Source organism: Cydia pomonella, unplaced genomic scaffold (genome assembly GCF_033807575.1).
Source record: "Cydia pomonella isolate Wapato2018A unplaced genomic scaffold, ilCydPomo1 PGA_scaffold_207, whole genome shotgun sequence".
Lineage (NCBI taxonomy): Eukaryota > Metazoa > Arthropoda > Insecta > Lepidoptera > Tortricidae > Cydia > Cydia pomonella.
Window position 1 is genome coordinate 468,724 of NW_026907847.1, and position 23,618 is coordinate 492,341.

At 39.1% G+C, this 23,618-nt stretch overlaps 2 protein-coding genes across 2 annotated transcripts in view; one reads left to right on the top strand and one right to left on the bottom strand.

Annotated features, from left to right (window-relative positions):
- LOC133533842 (uncharacterized) overlaps positions 1–23,618 on the top strand; it is a 166,226-nt gene that overhangs the window by 53,056 nt on the left and 89,552 nt on the right. The window lies entirely within an intron of this gene.
- On the bottom strand, positions 12,227–20,406 carry LOC133533829 (uncharacterized). The gene has a single exon (XM_061872887.1). It carries the CDS (start codon positions 17,818–17,820, stop codon positions 12,610–12,612), a length of 5,211 nt encoding a protein of 1,736 aa, XP_061728871.1. The 5' UTR covers positions 17,821–20,406; the 3' UTR covers positions 12,227–12,609.

Genomic DNA, 23,618 nt, shown 5'->3' on the forward strand with positions numbered 1-23,618 from the left:
TTCTCTTCATCAGCCATTATGGCAGCCAGGGCCAATATTTTGATTTTATTATTTCTTTACATATCGACTTGCTTCCCATCGAACCAATTCTTTCAATATGATTAATATTTGTGACATTTGTCATGAACAGTCCGTTGCTTGGACGGCTCGGTGAGCTCGGACAGCCCGGCCGGCCTGAGTCAGCCTCGGAGAGTCAATGATAGTGTGAACGCATTGAGGTAGAATAATATAGAGATAATGGCCCGGACGCCCCGGACCTGGAACGGTCCGGGTGAGCGTGACGCTCCGGTTAGCCAGTGTGTCGGTTCACTCTGGCTCGCCCCAGCCCGGCCCTGGTCCGGTGTAGCGTGAGCCATCCTTTAAATAGCAATAACCGTTTGATAAGATAGTTTTTCACCCACTCGAGCTTCCTTTGATATAAATCAATCTTGGCTTATATTATCTGATCGAGTGATATTAAAGATAAATACCATAAGAGTTATTTTTACCTTTCTGGCATGGAATCCTAAAAAGTAACTTTTCCGAAAAGACGTTAGAAAAGGAAATCGGATTTTTAGACATTGTAGTACGAATTTAACAGAAACAGCTAAATTTCAATTTCCACAGCTTACCACAGCTATGCTCCTATATTTGATTTTTTTAGAATCTGTAGTTATTATAAAAGTTAGGAGCATTTAACAATTTGTATAAAATGTCTTGTATGTCGACGAGTATTACGTATACTCGTCGACATACAAGACAATTGGGGCAATCAAGCTCAACCTGTGATAATAGGTACGAGACAACTTGTCGTGTTGACGTCTGACTACGAACTATCTTCTGACTCCCGCGATCCCGATGATTATAACCTTGCATCAGGAACGCAATAGGAATATCGGTACAGAACCTATAACGGTTTCGCACATGGCGAATCCTAACGTTTCCCACGAATTACTCCGCTGGCTACAAAATTAGTTTATAACTTAAAGTTTACAATATTCGGAAACCGACAAAGAAATAAAACAAAGAGAGATTAACACAAAGGTAAGTGCCGACAAAGGGAAAGAAACAGATTACTTATATTAGAATGCTTTTACAAGCTCATCCCTGTAACGGTCATAATAAACAGTTACGTATGCTATTAACTAAAATGCACATTGTGCATAACGGGAAAAGCTAAATTAATATATTATTTATTTAATATCATCTAAGCTTGGGCGAATATATGACGCAGTCCCTACACTACAATGAGGCATTTTGTTGCGTGGCCATAAACGTCTGACACTTAGGATGTCATGAGCACCACTGAGCGAGAAGTAGTGCACTATACTACTTAAAAACTCGCGCAAGTCTTGTACTGGCGGTATCTAGGAGGCCTTTGCCCAGCAGTGGGACACTTTATGGGCTCGATAAAAAAAATCTCTTTTCGGCTGCTAATTATTACATAAATCAAAAAATCGATAAAAAGTCAACCATAGCGGCGGGCATAGCTATGAGTAATATACATAAAAATATGTAAAAACACTTTCCATAATGTCAGTATCCAGAGACAAATATGGGGATTACGTTTGTATGGAGGAGCGGCCGTGGCCTACCCTCTTAAGGATAATTTATTCATTCAGAAACTATATTAAATATTAAGGTCAAGAATGCAATAAGATAATTCTCGGAGCGTATTCTTGTTTTAATATTATGCAAATAGCTCTTGGCGTCGGTATATCCATAACTATCGAGAAAGGAGGTGGGTAGAATATTAAGGAGGTTCTGGAAGAAGAGGAAACGATGCTATGCCGCCATTTGTAATAATGAGATGAGTATTTAATCTAAACTTATGGTATAAATAGGACATTGGTCTGTTTTGAATTATTCACGGACAATAGTTTTATTTTTGATAATACCTACCTTTCAGAGCCCTGTGCTAAGACTATTTTATATAGCGACTATTTAATTTAAAACTGTAGCCGATGTCATGTATGGCATTTTGATCAGCTGTTACGCCACATCGCGCGTTCATTACGCGTTCGCGGCGAACTCGCCGCGCGCTCGCCTCGCTGACAACTCGCTAGCAAATCACCAATGTGTAATATTTATGACTGACTCATCTACGCCCAATGAAGAGCTAAAACTACAAAAGCTAAAAAGTTGAAATATGTAAATCAGGTCACATATAATGTGTTGTTACCTATAATTTGTACAAGAAATAAGAAGTGATTTTGAAATAATCAACTCCTAAGGGGGTTAAAATGGTGATGAAAATTTGTATGTACTAGTAACTTGAATCTTTGTAAAAAGTTATTTTATTAAAATTAAACAAAAAAGTTAATTTATTGATAAATGATCATGTAAAAGAAGGGTTGATAATTTGTATTGGGATCGAACATTTGTCGAGTGGGCAACTTGATACTTTGTAAAATGACATGTTATTAGAATACTAGAAAAGATATATCAGTGTTTTTTTTTATTCATCCCCTAAGGGGGTTAAAAAGGGGTGGAAAGATTGTATCGTGTACAAATACTTTGAAATTTACCCCGCTCATGCAAAATTTATTATACATAGGTAAACCCACACAATACCTACCTATATAGTAAATTAAAATCTTTCTTGAGTAACAAAGTAACATTTTATTACTTATGCTCCATTCCGGCTGTCACCTGGTCAAAACGTACTGAAATTACTAGTGGAATTGCCGCTTTGTACCTCGAGCGAGATTTGTAAGTATATGTAAAAGTAGTAGCGAATTCCACTTCATGTAGGTACGAAGTATAACCTCTTCAGTGCCACTCTTTGTTAAGACCGAATGATTTATTTAAAGAATGGATAGGAATACATTTTAGGACATATTTGCGGGTCATTGCGGGTATTGTTAGCTTTATTTAAGGTATTTCCACGTAGACTTTACTGGTCGTGGACGCGGATATCTAACTGGTGTCCCAGCAAAATGTCAAAACAAATATTTATGTACCTACCCGAAGGAAAGTCTATGGAAAATTTAGGGTGGGTGTCACAATTTCAAACCAACCACCACACTGTGTTAATAACCAAGACCAGTGAAACTAAGCTTAATACGGGTTCCTAGTTGACTACGGAACCCTAATAAAAAGAAACACAAATATCGAATGCGCTCGCTCCGCATATTACGCCTATGCGTACGCTTGTCTTTGGTATGGAGTGGTTCTTTGGGGACATAGCGTAAACGCTCACGAAATGTTTGTAGAACAAAAAAATGCCTGCGTATTATTATGAATATACATCTGCCAGAAAGTTGTAGAGACCATTTTCTTCAATTGAATTTCTTGACTCTACCATGCATATGCATATATGAAATTAGTATGTTTGTAAGTAAGCACATATATATGTACTAATTTCAAAAAAACGCACGACGTCAGAATAAGTTAGCTGTCCCAGAATCGAAACTAAACATATACAAGCAAGGGCCATAGTATCGATCAATAATAATTTACAATAAAATACCAGAATTCATAAAGGCGGAAAACAAATTATGTATGTTCAGTAAAAAGCTAAAGACATTTCTCATCCACAAAGCCTATTACTCAATTGAAGAATACATGACTGACATTGCATTTTTTAACTTTAGCATAGATACTTATTAGTGTAATTATTATTTTCTTTATATATTATTATTTTTACTTTTAAGTTTTTGATATTTACAGCTATCTTTTTGATTGAATTATATTCTTAATTAATCTTCTTTTGACGTATAAATAATCTGATTTTGCATCCTAATATCTATCAATTTGACATAATTTTCAAACTGATATGACCCTACACAACATTAAGATTGTTTAAAAAAATCCCTTCATGCATGATATTATATGTAATACTGTACCTCACTTAAAACTTAATATTTAAGAATTTTGCGATGCCCTGACAGGGTATCTTGTACCTCCTGCTTTACAAATAACACCTGTGTATTGTAATGTACCTGATTATGCAAATAAATAAAATACAAATCAAACCTGCGTCGAAACGCCGGAAATAAACCTAACAAAATCAATTCGCGATAGACCCGGTTTTAAATATGTTTTAAAATGGACAGGAATACTTTTAAAATAAAATAATTGCTCGCTTAATCATTATTGATATTTCAACACAGCCTGTAGTAGATACGGTGGTTGCTTTTAACTGGCTGAGCGCAACAATCTTAGTATTCTGTGCTTCCAAATCTACCAGTGAATACGGATGAACAAATCGGAAGCAACTATCCTTTGTTGAGCTTGCTTGTATCGCAAAATGCAAACCTTTCCGAAATACGCAAAGCGACATACCTGCGCTGAATTTCAAGTTGTCCGGCCAAAAGATGCAACCTAGCAGAATATATTACACACGCTATGTGAAAATTTTCTTGAACTGATTTATCCTTGGCTTATTTTGTTATAAATAATAGCTTTGCTTACTGAAAGCATTCCGTCTAAGGGGTGGTGCCTTGCATTAAATGAGGGCTGGCTTGATATTTATATATTAATTGAAAAAAATCCTGTTGTTAATTTCAAGTTTCTGACCTCAAAAGCCTACTGGGACATCATCAAATACTTGCAATACAGAGATTTTTTTTTTTAAATTTAGTAAAGTCAATGGTAAAGAAAATTCTCAAAATCAAAAAAGTTCCGAAACTTCACGGTTTTCCTAGTATTTGACAATGATGGTTGATTGATTGATGATTTCGAGGTCAGAAACTTGAATTTAACCAGAGTACTTTGTTACTTTTATCATGTAAAAAACAGCCGACCAATGACAAACCAAGCAAGCAAGAATGTAGCAATCAAATGGGTTAAAAGTTATTAAAAATTACTGTCAGGTTCCTAAAATGTTATAAATGGGCCACAAAAAGTGGTTAATTAACTCTGATAAGTACCCACATACTTATCAAAGTTCGTTCATTACTTCAAGCGTGTGCACATCCCAAAACATTTTAAAAGTGTACAGTGTACAGTTAGCATCAAAAGTAGCGCATCAAACAACGCGTCAAAAGTATCCACCGGCTTAGCAAAAAGTGCTGGATTTATATAATATGAAGAACAATCAAGACTGTAAAAATATACTTTTGAACGTGATTTTTTGAGATTTATCTATATTTGAAAAAGTTACCCGGATTACTTAGTTACTTTTGGCGCGCTGTTTTGTCCGCTATCCGCTTCTAACAATGTTGACTGTACGTTAAGAGCCCTTAATCCTTGGAGCGTTCTCCGATTTCACGAAATAACGCTCGATAGATGGCGTTGGCGCTCGGTACGCGAGCGCCGGCAACGCGACGCGCGTTTCAATGCAGACTAGAATAATCTTGATAGTTTTCAATATAATTTCAAGCAACATTAATTTTAGTGTCATATGATATCATATGGGCACTCTTTATTTTATTGTATATGCACAGTAGTTTTTTTTTTATATGTACACTACTACTAAGTGTACAGACTACAGAGTGTACTATAACCCTTGCTCTTTATTCTGTCTCTTTCACACCAATGGAAAATGAAGAAGTTACTAAATGACTGCAGGTATAAATAAAGTATATTAGTGCGATAGAGAGACAGATAGTGTTTCGTTGTCGTATCGTAAACGATTGGCATGTTGGCCACACACTTGCTTAGTGCCTAGCCAAAATACCAATCGTTTGCGTATATTAGTGCGATAGAGAGAGAGTAGTGTTTCGTTGTCGTATCGTAAACGATTGGCATGTTGGCTACGCACCCATGATACCTAGTCAAGAAGCCAATCGATTGCGCATATTAGTGCGATAGAGAGACAGATAGTGTTTCCTTGTCGTATCGTAAACGTTTGGCATGTTGGCTACGCACCCATGCTGCCCAGCCAAGATGCCAATCGTTTGTGCATATTAGTACGAGAGAGAGACAGATAGTGTTTCGTTGTCGTATCGATTGGCATGGTGGCTACGCACCCATGCTGCGTAGTCAAGATGCCAATCGTTTGCGCACATTAGTGCTATAGAGTTTCAGTGTTATTTGAAATCACGTTAGGGTTTGTATTATTATTTTTGACCCGAATGAAGTCCATCCAGGTTCAGTCAAAAATGGAATGGAGTCAGGAGTTGGTCACCAGAACTCGTAATCTATTTATCATAACTCCATCGTGTTTGGGCTCAATAGATTTACTCCGACAAGCACCATCAAATTACCATTATGATGAATAGATTAGGAGTTCTGGTGACCAACTACTGAGTCCATCATGAGACCCTCGACTTAATCTAGATCGATGGTACTCGTCAGGGCAAATCTTTTGAGCCCAAACACGATGGAGTTATGATGAATAGACTAGGAGTTCTGGTGATCAACTCCTGACTCCATCATGAGACCCTGGACCTCATCTAGATCGATGGTGCTCGTCAGGGCAAATCTTTTGAGCCCAAACACGTTGGAATTATAATGAGTAGATTAGGAGTTCTAGTGACCAACTCCTGACTCCATCATGAGACCCTGGACTTTATCTAGATTGATGATGCTCGTCAGGGCAAATCTATTGAGCCCAAACACGATGAGGTTATGATGAGTAGTTTAGGAGTTCTGGTGACCAACTCCTGACTCCATCATGAGACCCTGGACCTCATCTAGATTGATGGTGCTCGTCAGGGCAACTCTATTGAGCCCATACACGATGGAGTTATGATGAGTAGATTAGGAGTTCTGGTGACCAACTCCTGACTCCATCATGAGACCCTGGACCTCATCTAGATCGATGGTGCTCGTCAGGGCAAATCTTTTGAGCCCAAACACGTTGGAATTATAATGAGTAGATTAGGAGTTCTAGTGACCAACTCCTGACTCCATCATGAGACCCTGGACTTTATCTAGATTGATGATGCTCGTCAGGGCAAATCTATTGAGCCCAAACACGATGAGGTTATGATGAGTAGTTTAGGAGTTCTGGTGACCAACTCCTGACTCCATCATGAGACCCTGGACCTCATCTAGATTGATGGTGCTCGTCAGGGCAACTCTATTGAACCCAAACACGATGGAGTTATGATGAGTAGATTAGGAGTTCTGGTGACCAGCTCCTGACTCCATGCTGAGACCCTGGACCTCATCTAGATTGAAGGTGCTCATCAGGGCAACTCTGTTGAGCCCAAACACGATGGAATTATAATGAGTAGATTAAGAGTTCTAGTGACCAACTCCTGACTCCATCATGAGACCCTGGACCTCATCTAGATCGATGGTGTTCGTCAGGGCAAATCTTTTGAGCCCAAACACGATGGGATTATAATTAGTAGATTAGGAGTTCTGGTGACCAACTCCTGACTCCATCATGAGAACTTGGGACTTCATCCGGGTCAAAAATAATAATGCAAACCCTAACGTAATTTCAAGTGAAAATGCGTTTTTCAGAAAATCGCAGCCAAATAACACTAGACCTTACTCATAGTGTTGTGTTCCTGCCGGTGAGTAAGGTTGCCAGAGCTCAACGAGGGGCGGGAGGGGGTTAGGGTCAGCAATGCGCATGTAACTCCTCTGGAGTTGCAGGCGTACATATGCGGGCCGTATGCTTGTTTGCCACCGACTTAGTATTAAAAAAAAAGTAACACTGAAAATCCATCAATAAGCGAGTCTGTTAGGCATACTGTAAAAAATGAACTTTTATTAAGATTTTCTAATCGCAGTATATAGCACTTCTCGGAACTCCGTAGGTGATTACGATCGCAACGAATGCCTGACAATCGAGCACAGGTCCGTCCTCTAAGCGCGCTCCGCGCGGACTGAGAGCGGGGCGTCGCTGCTGCGTGATTTATACTTGATTTAAAAAAATATAAATTTACGGCAATGTAGGTCCCATGGTTACGATTTTTTTTTATAGGTTAACATAAAGTTACAGTTTGCTATAATATTATTTTTAAAGCAAAATATGCGTACAATTTGCGGAAATAAAATATAATAAAACCCTGTTTTCGCCAAAAAAATGAAGAAAACTCGGAAGGTATTTTATCAGTTTTTTCAAATGAATCTTCGATTGTTAATCATTCCAGCCCCTCGTACGAGATATGTTGAATCAAATTGTAGTCATTCATGTACCAAATGATTCTTGTTTATAGCAAAATTGAGAACCGAAACGCCACATCTCACTGCAAATTTTGGAAAAGACTCCCAAAAAACCTCATTAAAAAAGAGGTTTAAAAGAGAAAATGAAAATTTTAACTGTTGGAGCCCCTAGTTTAGGAAACGATTATTTAAGTACGTTATCAGTTTTTGAATAAATACTAATAGTTACGTCGTAATCTTGAATGAAAAAGGAAGCATTTTACAAAATACGCTCGTCTGTAGGAATAAGGACTCTTAAATTAGGCTACGCAGCATTCTCTCAGTAGCTACAACATAGCCCAATTGCGACGACCGCAGAGGGCAATGGCGCTGAGAGTAATCAGAGGGTACCGCACGGTGAGCGCGGGGGCCGCGTGCGTGCTGGCCGGTTCTCTGCCCTGGGACCTGGATGCGAGAACCCTCGCGGCGCTGTACCAGTGGCGCGGGGAGGCGCGGGCCCGGGGCGACCCGAAAGCACCTCAGGAGGTGGCGAAGCAGCGCACAGAGCTGCTAGAGGAGGCGACGGAGATGTGGGTGCAGCGGCTGGAACGGCCGAGTGCTGGCTCTCGCACTATAGAGGCGGTTCGCCCAGTCCTCCGTGACTGGGTTGAAAGACTCTCCGGGGTTCTTACCTTCCGACTAACGCAGGTACTGTCGGGGCATGGCTGTTTCGGCAGCTACCTGCACAAGGTTGCCCAGCGTGAACCGACTCCGGAGTGTCACCAATGCGGAGCCGACGTAGACTCGGCCCAACACACACTGGCTGAGTGTCCAGTTTGGGGCGAGGAAAGAGAGGAACTGGTCGCCCAATTAGGGCAGGACCTTTCGCTGCCAGCCGTAGTTCGGGCCATGCTGGGCAGCGTAAGAGCGTGGGAGACTGTGCTCACGTTTTGCGAGCACGTCATACGAGACAAAGAGGCGGCCGAGCGCGAACGGGAAGCCCTGGCCGAGGCTAACCCGATGCGCCGCCGCCGCACAGGACGCAGGCGTGCCGCCCATGAGCGGAACCTGCCGCCCTAATGAGAGCTAGCGGGCGGTGGACATGGGGGCGTCCCCGCCCACGATGCTGGCTCCCGAGATGGTAAGCGCGACCTCGTGTCCCGGAAGCGCTTCCACTGAGACGATCGGTTGGACGGCACTAACCATGCGACGGATCCTAGTCAGGATAGCCGCTGCGGGGTCGCGGACGAATTGCGCGAGCTTCCCCGTAACCCCGCAACCATAGCGGCGAGAGGACACCATGGGGTTTAGTGGATAGTGGGGCCTCTGTACAGCCCTGAGTTCCACATAACCGTCCGGGTTTATCCTCCGACCCGGCGGTATGCGTAAAAGCATTCCCCATGTAAAAAAAAAAAAAAAAGGCTACGCAGCATGTGTTAAGTAGATCGAGATAATTGAACGACGGGATAATCATCGACTAGGTAAAAGCACGGTAGGTAGCCTTTTTATGAAATTTCTATGTTCAAGATCGTTTCATTTACCCACTAATTGACCAATAATAACACTGCAAGTTCGGCTTCACAAACTCAGCAACCCAATATCCATCAAAAGTCAGGAAAAGGAGTGCGTCAAATTTCACTCAAACTTTTTACGGCGGTAGTAGAAGACGTGATAAAAACGCTTGCATGAGACAGAACTGGTATCAATATTCTTGTCGCACCTGAGATTTGCCAATTGTTTGCTGAAACCCTGGAAGATCTTCAAAGCATGGTTGAGAGCCTTTACCATGCTTCTTTGAAGATTGGTCTTAAGATGAATATGTCCAAGACTAAAGTTATGACGAACATCTCTGGTAAATCGATTCCAACGATTATGGTTGGGAACGAAGTAACTACTGGAGGTGGTCGAGCAATTCGTGTATCTTGGACATATTCTATCATTTGACAAAACACACCAACAGAAGATCTCCAGGAGGATCCAACAGGTTTGGGCGGTACTTCAATGAACTGGCGGACATTCTCAAACCCGTTAAGATGAAAGTGAAGGACCCCTGCGAAATCGTCTTTTCATACAAACGTAGTCCTCATTTCCTCTCTGGATATTAACATTATTGAGAATATTTGGACACTATTTGTTATATATCAACCACAGCTGTTTGATATTTTCGAATTTTTAATTATTATAAGAGTTAGGATCATTTAATTTTTTTTATGAAATCTGTTTTTCGCTTCTATTTTTTCCAATAATCAAAAAATTTAAAAAAGTCAAACGTAGGGGCATAGCTCTTCTTCCTCGCGTTGTCCCGGCATTTTGCCACGGCTCATGGGAGCCTGGGGTCCGCTTGACAACTAATCCCAAGATTTGGCGTAGGTACTAGTTTTTACGAAAGCGACTGCCATCTGACCTTCCAACCCAAAGGGTAAACTAGGCCTTGTTGGGATTAGTCCGGTTTCCTCACGATGTTTTCCTTCACCGAAAAGCGACTAGTAAATATCAAATGATATTTCGTACATAAGTTCCGAAAAACTCATTGGTACGAGGCGGGGTTTGAACCCGCGACCGCAAGATTGCAAGTCGCAGGCTCTTACCGCTAGGCCACCAGCGCTTCTCGTAGGGGCATAGCTATGGTTAATAGACATCAAATTATGTAAAAATAATTTCCATAATGTCAATATCCAGAGAGGAAAATTGGGACTCCGTTTGTATGGAGAAGCGGCCGTCCATAAAGTTACAAATCATTTTTAGTGTTCCGTACCTGAAAGGGAAAAATGGAACCATTAAACGAGTTTGAATTTCAAACATACACGCTTGGAGGGTATATAATATAATCGTTATATAATACAGAGCTTTTAAGTCCTGTACCGTTTTTAGGCAACGAAGCTTGCTGAGTTGCGTAAGTAAGGTACGAGATTGAAAAGCTTGAATTTATCACTATTGTATACAATACTTTTTCTACGAGTCATCTAAAATTATACTTTTTTTACTCGTACTATAAAACCTAAATAATTAATGAAAATTGGTAAGTATCTCAACAAAACAATTTACAATTTTAATATAAAGAGTAGGGGTTTTCTATGTATATAAGCATGTAATTATCTATATACGTATGTATATCGTCACCTAGTACCCATAGTACAAGCTTTGCTCAGTTCGGGGCTAGGTCGATCTGTGTAAGATTGTCTCCAAATATTTATTTATCTCCGAAATACAAGGTCACTTGGAAAAAAAAATACACAAAATAATTTCTTCTCTACAGATTACAGAAAAACCTATACGAATTCTGCAGTCATGAATTGACTGAAAAAAAAAATTGTTAAAAAATGTGCGAAATACGGAACCTTTGGGGCGCCAGTTCCACTTGCATTTGGAAGGGTGTTTTTTTTTCAAAGATCCCGGTTTATCTGTTTTGTATGAATGTTTGTTGCTTAAGTTTCTGTTTTATCTGTGATTGTAATTTATATAAAGAGACGATTAACACTATTATACAAAATAATAATGTATAATATGTATAATAAAAATGTTAACAGCTACAAAGTATAAAAAGGGTTCTACCAAGTCAAGTGATCAATCTTCTGTACAAATAATCAATCACTTTCCCACAAAACTTCGAGTACCTAATTAGGTCAATACAGATTCTCCTGTTGATGAGTTATAAGACTGTTTTCAGAAAGACTTTATGTACAAGTTTTATTAAAACGTTTAGTGGGGTAATTTGGGCCAGAGGGATACCTTTAGACAATTTTTTTGTCTATGAACTAATCTAGCTAGTTGAAAATTTTACCCTAAGACCCCGATTTAAAGATTGTAAAAAGTAAAAAGTTGCTGTCAGCCACGTTCATAAATATTTGTCTAATTTTATTCCAGTTACTCCATTTGACGGTACTACTTTTAAATTATTTTTAACAACATAAGAGTCTGCTATTTTGACCTTCGTATTATTTTCAAAAAAAGGTCTTGTTTTAGCTACTAGAGGTGCTCAAAATTTAATAAATCAAAGAGGGTGTCTGATCTAGCTCGAAGAAAGAGCCGTATAAACCTGTCAAAACTTTTTTCCTCTCTTATAACTATAACCAGATTGTTTGAATTTGAGGAAAATGAATGCGTAATCATTTAGGTTACCATATGTCTAGTAGATAGATGAGACTAGTTACTTACCATACCCACTAGTCTGAGACTTAACTAGTAGGTATGATAACCTTGGTGATTGTAATAAGGTTGATTTTGGATCTTGCAGTTTTTTGAATAATACAAATGAGTGTTGCTTGTTCTACGATTTATTGAAGACTGAGGTGTGTATAGGAAAATACTTATTAACTACGCTATGCATGTGTGAGTGGGCCATACACACATATAAGATATTTTTTAAACAGCTGTAACATACCGCCCACCAAAAGGATATTGATTATCCTTTTTCAGAATAAAATAATCATGCAAAATTTATAACAAAATTAAAATACAATTCATCATTATTATGTGTAAAATTCTTAACCAGGTTTGCATAAATATCAAAATTGGCAAGAAATTTACAATTGAATAAAAATAAAAATAAATATGTTCTATCAGAACATATATAAATTTTTGGACGTTATTAACAAGTATAACATTAGTATTTTGTAATACTTCAGAATTAAACAAGTTTAACTATACTGTTACATCGACTGGAAAGAAACAAAGTTTACTGATAGAACGTTTGACAATATTTTCACCGCTCTTGACACTGTACACTCGTGTTAGGCCGTCGTTTCCAGGATGTTTGGCAACAATGCGTCCTAACAACCACTTTCCAGGAGGTAAGTTTTCGTTTTTTATTAATACGAGTTGGCCAATATCAAATTCCGGTTCCTTTTTTGTCCATTTCGTTCTCTGTTGGAGTGTTGATAAATAATTTTGTTGCCACGTATGCCAAAAATCATTTAACATTTTTTGCAGGTGTTGCCAACGGGACAAAACGTTCGTGTTCACATCTTTGAAGGTTGGTGATGGTATGGTTATCGGTGCCTCTCCAATCAAAAAGTGTCCTGGGGTTAAAGGATTCGCGTTTCCATCGTCGTCTATGGGAACGTAAGGCCGTGAGTTGAGACACGACTCGACCTGGCAGATCAGGGTTGAAAATTCTTCAAAGGTAAGATGAGAATTAAGGACTCTCTTTAAATGGAATTTCATGGACTTTACTCCACTTTCCCACAATCCACCAAAATTGGGACTGTATACTGGTACAAAATGCCACTGAGTTCCATCTAACGCCAGCTTTGTAGCTATATCTCCATCAAAGTCCAATTTTGCTTCTTCAAATGCTTCTGCCAAAGCCTTATTTGCTCCGATGAAGTTCCTCCCTTGGTCACTCCAAAGATGTGCGCACCTGCCTCTTCGTGCCACAAAACGTCTGAAGGCCCCAATAAAGGCTTCCGAGGTTAAATCTCCGACAAGCTCCAAGTGTATGGCTTTAGTAACCATACATACAAATATAGCTATGTACGATTTTATGGTTCTTAATCCTCTCCCTTTTGACATAAGTGTTTGATATGGACCAGCGAAGTCGACGCCACTGTTCAGAAATGGACGTGCTGGGGTAACCCGTTCCTTAGGTAGATCTCCCATTAACTGCTTTTTGGCAGTGGCGTTTTGTCGTGCACATATCAGGCATTTGTGGATGTACGATCTGACCTTTTGTTTCATTTTTAGGATCCAGTATTTACTTTTTAGGTAGCACATCATCAGCTGTTGTCCGCCATGAAGGGTTCTTTGATGAGCATCAGCTACAAGAAAAAAGGTAAGTCGGTTCTTACTGTCCAAAATTATAGGGTTCTTGCTATCTTCGCTCAAATTTGCGTGTTTAAGACGACCGCCCACCCTGAGTACATGGACTTCATCCAGGTAAGGATTTAATGATTTCAATTTACTGTCACATCTTACGTTTTTGTTATTTTTTAGTCTAGTTATATCATCATTAAATGCATGTTTTTGAACCAATTTAATACAACTTATCAATGAATTTTGTAATTCTTCTGTTGTGAATATGGGGTTCGGGGTAAGCTTCTTATAGTTTAAAAAGCGTCTGCAGTATGTAATCGTCTTAATAAGTTCTTGTAAATCATCAAAATCGTCAAACTGGTTTACAATTGAATAATTATCTTCTTCTTGTACCGTGAGGTTGGTGTGGAAGGTTCGTTTCATTTCCAGGTCTGTCGTGGTGTCTGGCTTATTGAATAGAATATCATGAGTTTTTAGCCATTCTGGCCCATTCCACCATAAATGATGTGAGATGAGTTCTGGTAGCGGTGAACCTCGTGACGCAATATCCGCAGGGTTCGATTGGGATGGGACATGATACCATTTATCACCAATGTCATCGAGAATGGACACCACGCGATTCCTGACGAAGGTTTGCCAGCGGTTAGGGTCTCCTTTTAACCACGACAAAACTATGGTTGAGTCTGTCCATGCGACCACTTGACTTTCAGGGATTCTCATGGCTTCTCTAATTTGTTTAAGCAGCTTTGCCAGCAGCGCAGCGCCACATAGTTCTAATCGTGGCAAAGATACTGGTTTCACTGGACTTACACGAACTTTGGCAGCAATGATATTCGTCTTGATATCACCTTCTTCAGTTTCTACTCTTAAATAAGCGACAGCTGCATAAGCTTTTGTAGATGCATCAGAAAATCCGTGTATCGTAGTTTTATCTAGTCTTAGTTTAGTGGTGTGCAGCCATCTTGGTATATGAACGTCCTTTAAGTTTTCAAAATTGTGTCTTATGTTTAACCATTCTTCTTTTATTTCAAGTTGTACTTCATCATCCCAACTTGATCGATGCAACCAAAGTTTCTGGATAAGCATCTTGGCTTGAATTATGCTTGGTGCCAACCATCCCAAAGGATCGAACAGTTTTTGCGTTTCTGCTAGTATGTTTCTCTTTGTAATAGTGCTTGGCTGCTGGGGTAGTTCAAGTTTGTACTGAAAACTGTCTTCACCCATGTTCCAAGTGATACCCAGTGCACGTACAGTTCCATCCAGGTTGATATCCATGTTTACATTACTGTTTCTCTCATCCGGTGGGAATTGCTTTAAAAAGTTGGTGCTATTAGACGACCATTTCTGCAGATCAAATCCTCCGTTTTTTAGAGTTTTTGCTACATTTTTCGCCACATCTACAGCGTCTTCTACGTTATCTTGACCCGACATGAGGTCATCCATGTAGAAATCTTCTTTAATCGTTTTTGCAGCTACTGGATGATGTTTTCCTTCGTCTTCAGCGACCCTTTGTAACGTTTTCACAGCTAAGTAGGGTGCAGATGCTGTACCAAACGTGACACGAAGCAGGCGGTATTCTTTGATAGGGTCTGCTGCACTTTTGCGCCAAAGTATACGCTGTAGATCTGCATCTTGTTTGGTAACTAAAATTTGACGATACATTTTCTGTATGTCTGCAACGAAGCAGATTCTCTTCATACGCCATCTCATGATTATGTTTCTTAAATCTTCTTGAAGCTGTGGACCCACCAGTAGCTCTTCATTGAGTGAAATATTGTTTGTGCCTTTAGATGAAGCATCAAACACAGCTCTCACTTTCGTGTTTTTGTCGTTCCTAATCACAGCATGATGTGGGAGATACACTGATGGGGTTTCTATTTCCGTGTCTGGAACTTCTTCCATGTGCTTCAATGTTGAATATTCTTCTATGACCTTGGTGTATTCCCTTTTGAATTCTTTGTCCTTCTCAAATTTTCGTTCTAATTGTTTGAATCTTCTTAGTGCTATGTCCCTTGTTTGACCTTCTGTTGACTTTAATTTATCTGTTCTTGTAGGGAGTTTCACTACATATCTTCCTTCTTTTGTTCTGGTAGTTGTATTTGCATAAATCGATTCACAAAGCTTCTCATCCGCTGTAAGTTCTGGTTTTTCTGCTGAATCCAGTTCCCACATGTTTTTTACCAGAAGGTCTAAGTCGAATTTGTGATGCATGACAACAATATTTTTTGAAGAAATGCCTTCAGCGTCTCCGAACACAATCCATCCGAGGCTTGTATTTTGTGTACACGGTGAGCCTGGAGGACCTTTGATTAAGCCATTCAGTAAAATTTGTGCATAGACCTTAACGCCTAGAAGCATGTCTACTCGACCTGGTTGATGGTATTTCGGGTCTGCCAGATCAAGTCCGTTAAGGTGCTGCCAAGCGTGGTGAGTGTTGGTGAGTGCTTTTGATGGGAGCTCAGTGGTCACTCGAGTAGATAAGACAAATGCATTGATGTTTAGGTTGAAATTAGTGTCAAATCTTGACTGAAGCTCACACTGTACCATACTGTTAACTGAGGTCTTCATTGATTGCAGTCCTGTGGCTGAACCCCTGACAGGTGTCTTGTGTAGTTTCATCATCTGCACGGCTCTCTCCGTGATGAAGTTCGCTTCTGAACCTTGATCAATTAAAGCCCGTAGTGTGAGCACTTGCCCCTTGTGACCTTTCACCAGGACAAGCGTTGTAGCTAATAAAGCATCTGTCTTTTTAGTAATGAAGTGCGTTGCTATGGTAATATCATTTTCTCTATCTTCTTTTGGTACATCATCACTATCATCATCATTATTTTCTTCCATCTGATTAAGATGTGCCTTTATATCCTCGTTCTTTGTGTGATGTAGTAGGGAATGATGACGTTTATGACAGATTTGACAGGATGTTGGTAAACGGCACTTGAATACGGAGTGGCCGCTGAGTAGACAGTTATAGCATAAATTGTTTGTTTTCACGTAGTCATTTCTTTCAGCTACGTCCATACTTGCAAAATCCTTACAGTGACTCAGCGTGTGATTGTCGTTACACTTGATGCATGTTCTAATTGAAGTCGCTGGTGATGTTGTATTTAAGCTACTTTGGACATTAGAAGGAGCTGGCGAAGTTAAATGGAAGGTTTTCTGCGTAGCCGGTCGAGAACTTGAGGGAGCTGTCGAAGTAGTGTGGTGTATAAATTCCAGAGTACGGAATTTGGTTTCAAGAAAAGTCCTCAATTCTGACCACTTCGGTAAGTCATCCGGTGTACTCTTAAAGGAATATTCTTCCCAGTCCTTATGAGTCTCTGTATCAAGTTTCGACACAATCAAATGCACTATCATGGGATCCCAGGATTCAACGGATACCTTAAGGTTGCTTAGACTATTCAAACACTCCGTAGTTGTGTCTAAAAGTGATTTGATTTGGTTAGCAGTTTGCGAGTATAACTTTTTCTGCGAGAATAATCTTTTCATGATAGCGTTAACAATTATTCTTTTGTTTCCGTAACGATTCTTTAAAGTCTTCCAAGCTTCTTCGTAATTAGCGTCTGTTACTTGTATGTGCTTAAGTAAAGCTTGTGCTTCGCCACTGACACTATTTTTCAAAAAATGCAACTTCACAACGTTGGTTAACGAGCTGTTATTGTGTATAAGTGACTCAAATATGTCTTGAAACGTTGGCCAATCTTCATAGCTACCACTGAAAACTGGTGGCTGTACGCGAGGTAACTTCACTTTATCTCCTGTTATGGAACTGTCAGTGGCAGTATGATTGCATTTACCACTCGAAAACGATGATAGCATGTCTTTTATATCGCCACTCAAGCAAAAATACAAATCTTCATGAATGTAGTAATCTTCATTAACCAAATAAGGTATGTCCATTCGCCTTTCCGTCGGTGTACACTTAAGAAGGTCTTGATGCGCACTTTGAAATATACTCCAGTAATGTTCTATATTTTTTAATCGCGACTCGAGATAACCCCTTGTAAGTCGTGCTTTAGAACATTTCTTGAGATTTGTTTGCGTTTTTTGTAATATATTTGCTGTATCTTGTAACAAACTTAATAACTGTTCCGTAGTTGACATTTTGTTTCACTTAATTTCACGTAGATAAACGACGAAAAAGTTCAATCTTATAATATTATTTAGTTGCATTCAAATGTTTCATGTCATGTCTAATCACTTTATAATGTTTATAACTTGCTATTTGATTGCAAAGCATACTGCAAAGTAAATGCAAAGAACAAAGTATTGCAATTTAAATGCAAAGATCACAAAATGTTCACTATGAAAAAACAGTTGCCGGCCGCCTTATCGCTCTGGAATGCAGTCCTTTTGTTCTCGGTCTCCGGCGAACTAAAGACTTCTTTGTTGCTATCCGGTTCGGTTTGGACCATATGGTGATTGTAATAAGGTTGATTTTGGATCTTGCAGTTTTTTGAATAATACAAATGAGTGTTGCTTGTTCTACGATTTATTGAAGACTGAGGTGTGTATAGGAAAATACTTATTAACTACGCTATGCATGTGTGAGTGGGCCATACACACATATAAGATATTTTTTAAACAGCTGTAACAAACCTAAATACTAATTACCCAATATTATACTCGTATTGGAACCTAAAGTACTTGTGAGATGTTCTATAAAGAAATTGATGAGTGCGACAAAATTAAGTTTTAGTCGAACAGCTAAACCGATAATGTTTAAAATAAATGTTTAATGTTTAAAAGTAGTTCCAACCCAGAGGGTAAACTAGGCCTTACAATACAATACAATACAAATCCTCTTTATTGCACAACCTCAAAATAACACTTACAGAGAGACATACACAATATATGAAGACAAAGGTGACAACAGGCGGTGTTATCGCCAAAGAGCGATCTTTACCAGACAACCTTTAGGTAGCGGAGAAGTGATAATATTAATTAAACTATTTAGGAGGTGCAAAAAACTAGATTGGAGCATGTTCCCGCCAGTCGCTGCAAAAAGCGTTGAGGTCATCCCGCCATCTCTTTTTTGGTCTGCCTCTGCCCCGGCTAATCTGCGGTGTCCATTCGGTAGCCAATTTAGCCCACCGATCCGGGTACATACGGCAGACGTGTCCCGCTCAACCCCACTTAAGCTTAGCGGCCTTATCACCCACATCTATGATACCAGTTCTGGAGCGCAGTTCGGTGTTCCTAACCCGATCGGTTCTCCGAACTCCTAGTATGCTGCGCTCCATTGCTCGCTGGCAAATCTTGAGTCGGGACTTCTGGGCTTCCGTTAATGACCAAGATTGGGCGCTGTAGGTTAGGATAGGCAGGATACACATGTCAACGAGTTTGCGCTTTAGTGTCAGTGGAAGGTTGGCTTTCATTAGTGCCTTCATGGACCAGAAGCTCTTCCAGGCATTTTCGATGCGTCGATCGATTTCTTTAGACTGCCTGTCATCGAAGGATGCTATCTGGCCCAAGTATATGTATTTGTCGACATATTGGATATCCTGCCCATTAACCTTGACCCCACGTTTCGCGCCATTGGTCATTAACTAGGTTTTGGCCCTGTTCATTTGGAGTCCGACTTCAAGACTTGCCGTGCTAAGGGCTTGTAGTATTTGTTCTAGATGGGGTGCAGTGTGGGAGAACAAAACGATGTCGTCGGCAAATGCAATCGGCAGTCTTTAAGATGGGATTTGAAAATAGCTAGGGATTGAGCGCGTCTTAATTCGATAGAGAGAGAGTTCCACAGGCGAACAGCCCGAAATGTGAAAGAACAATTATAAAATTTTGAGGAGGAAGGAGGGACAGAAAGAAGCAAATTTTGTGAGGATCTACTAGAATTTAAATAACTGAAGCGTTCTTTGAGATAACGGAGAGCAGTAGGATTAAACCGTACAAAGAAGACAGATAATATGAAGGTTACGACGGCCTTATTGGGATTAGTTCGGTTTCCTCACAATGTTTTCCTTCACCAAAAAGCAACTGGTAAATACCAAATGACATTTCGTAAATAACTTCCGAAATCTCATTGGTACGAGCCAGGGTTTAACCCGCGACCTCCGGATTGTAAGTCGCACGCTCTCACCGCTAGGCCACCAGCGCTTCTGGAGGAATCAAGAACCTCTCTATGGCGAAAGGAAAATCAATCTTTTTTTTACTGATCTTAATTTTTCTTTCCCCATATCCATTCCCGTATATTAATTCGGTGCCCCGGTATGGACCCCGACGACCATGAGAAATACAACTAAATAAGTACACCTTTAAATATTTGAAACCGAAACGAAAAATATATTAAACATTAAACTACACACATGTACATTATAAAAAGTACCTGAATACCCTTCCTTTGATGCATGGCAAGAGCAGCTAACCTCTACATCTGAAAATATGATATAAATATAACAAAAATACTGTAGAGCTGGCGTGACAGTCGTGATATATGAAACTCACTATAGAAATAAATAAACTTTTGTACACATAAAATGGGTCGAGGCCACTGCTGGTGGGAGAAAGAGGTTTTTATAACATGTAATTTTGATAATAATAAAACTTTTTTTTTTATTGAGGCGTTTGTTTTTGATTATTATTATAAACAGCTAAAAAGGAATATTTCCTAATAAAACGTAGGTATTTGTTGTAACTTGTCATTAGGTATAAGCTGTTTCTTAATTCTAAACAAAAGCAGATGCCTAGTGAAATTCAATCTTACTAATTGTGCGGCAGGCCCGCCAGCGGCAGGGTCGAGGGCCGGCAGGCAGTATGACAGATGCAAGATTGCATACTATTATTACTGTTTTAGTAATTAAAATTTGATTTATTTTAAATCCTATACAAATAAAAAGGAACATTGTAGAGTTACATAATTATAATCACAAAAGAAATATTAATAATGCTAAAAAATTATATGAAGTTTTTTTTCCTCCAAGTGTGTTGAAAAACGTATGAAACGCTGTGCACTGGTCATTACACACATCGGCTTTCTTATTGCGCCTTATAATATCGCCTCGTGTGCAAATACCAACGTAGCACACCCTTATGACAATGTACTATTACTATATGTTAATCCTTATTTTAAAATACTTCATAAAAGCCTGAAGCGTGCAATTAAGATTATAAATGGCACATGGAAAATATATATCGTCATATTCCCCTTGTTATTCTAATGACCATTTTTTTATTGAATTGAATTGAATTGAAAATGGCAAAAAATTAGAAACCGTCTAATCCGCTAAGTAATTTCCTCTTTAAAAATCATTTTCTTCTCCTTTTCACAAACACTTATCATCTGTCAATTCAATCAAAACAAAAGGCGTTTCCTTTTGTGAGATTGTGAGAAAAGAAAAAAATACGCCCCCAGCACCTTGTTATAATTGTTTTTCCAAAACCCCGGTAGCGGCCCAATTCTAAAACAACCGAAAAGAAATCAAATCGTCATCAACATTCTGTGAAATTTTGCGGAGCAATTTCTTATCCGGACCCTAAAAGGGACTTTATAAGTGTCCTTAGCCTATCTAATTTCAACTCTTGAAATATGAGCGCAATTTTTTCGCTAAGTTTCTTGCCGGAAGACATTCTTTATTATTCGTGAGCCTCGGCCTACATTGTCATACCTTTTTAAGTCGCTCGTAGCAAAGTTGAACCTTTAATATTTCTATTTCGATTCTCGGACAAGAATAATTTATTATTAAGGGGTTACTTACTCTATCTTCAGTTTTTTTGGACAAGTGTCTATTGTGACTTTATTCGTTATTTTAGACTACGCCGAGAATTGTTAGAACATTATCCCAGCTCGCTATGCCAACACAGCTCCCGAGAGCCAGCAGCCTTGTTTGCGGATTCGACACCAAATTGCGGAACAATCTTACCAATCAGTCCGCTTGATTTATTAATTCGTTATTTGGCAGTAATTAAATCCAACAGCTTAATATTTAGGCTTCCCGTTTTTTTATTTTTTTTTATTTTATTTTAGTATATGGAAAACCAACAGCGCTATATATATCTAGAACTTCCAATAGAATTACAGAGCCAATTACAGGTCAGGTCAGTATTTGCCCATCTTAATTTACACATACAAGTTCCTACAACATAAGAACAGATCTATATATATATATATATATATATATATATATATATGATTCATTATTACAAAAAATAAATTAAAAAATGAAAAAGTAGTTAAATCCTGTGAGTACATGTACATATTCAATAATGCACCGAGCCTTGTCCTGTGCCAGAATTATTGTCACCCATGAAGTAAGTAATAATATTGACTAAGTACACTATATCTGCAATTTCACGACGCTTAACAAGTGGGATCAAATGATGTTTCTTACACAGCTTGAGATAGTCGATAGAACTATAGTTGACTCGCATTTTATAACAAAGAAATTTTATAAATTTTGACTGTAATCTCTCAACCCTATCAATATAAATTTGATACTGAGGATTCCATATTTGAGATGCGTATTCTAGTTTGCTTCTCACGTAAGCGCAATACAAGATTTTTTTTATTACTATAAGTTCTTAAAGAAATTATGTGTATCATAAATTGAGTAAACATTTGATTATAGTTAGTGCCAGATGACGAGAATATGTTTTTCTCAAACATGCAATGAAGTATTCACGTTAAGTTTCTTGTTAGGCTTTGAAGTAGCCCGCTTCGGGCGCAGTAGCTCGAGATGACTGTAATGGTATTTTCATACACAATTAAAGGCTTGCAATTCAACCGTCTGTTGTTTCATTTTGATTGTATTTTTTTAATAACGGGGTTTTGAATAGCCTAAATTATCCACGGTAAGGGCCATTATAGACTAGCTGAAATTAAGTATTCTGAATCTCTGGTGTTACATTTAGAGATTAATTGTGTTTATGTATAACCAGAGACCAAAGACAATATTCATAATCCGCTGAATTCATTGAGTAACCATAGAGATTTTAGCTAGTGCGGGATAGCCCTAAAAACATGATATCAACAGTATAGACAAAATACGTCCGCGAAAATTCGAATTCACCATTTAGTGCGGCTCCTTGGCCTCAACATATTTATATAACTATTTATTCTTAAAAACCTAAACGCTATATGCATGTCAAGTTTCGTGCTCTCGGCCGGATGGAACCATACCTTCATACTAAATCCAAATTCCACACTAATTCGCTGTGGTATTATTGCATGGCATGTTTGAGAAAAGTGCTATACATTGCTTCGGCATGAAAAGGGCTTGTCAGCCTTATATCCCTATTCCGCCGGCAAGCCCTTCTTTCCCGGTCAGCTGCCCTACGCAGAAATCAAGTATCTCGAAATTAAGCTTCTGTACCGTTATTTGAAGCCTATTTAATATTTGAGAGTGCGATGCTGTTTGACAGATGACGTAGCGGTTCACTATAGGCTGACACCTACCCCCTTTGCACTCGTATTTCAAGTTTTAATCCCCTCCACCAGGCGCCCGTGGCCTGCGGCCGCGGAGCTCTTCATTGGCGTTCTGTTTGTCGGAGCGTTCGGTTCACTGCAAAAAATTCTTAGAAATCCTTAGATTCTTAGAATTTTTTGTAAGTACTAATTAAAAGTATTGTAAACGGTTTTACCGTTCGATTGTTTATATTACTTCAATGATTTGATGGACAGCTTGTGTTCGTCAATGTGTTTAGCAAAGCTGACACCTCATCGATTCACATCGCGAGCGCAGCGAAGCTGTCGCGTAAGTAAGCGATTCTTATTTTATTTTGTTTACAGTGAATCGAATCATTTTAAGCACGGAGCAGGTCCTTGAAAAAGTGTAAATGTGAATGGCAGTTTATAGGCCACAGTTTTATTGTCCTCCGAAAGGGAGGTTATAGCGGTTCCTATTACAGTATAGAACTGACTAACTTAGGAATAACTAAAAAGACGCGCTCTGCGACGTCGT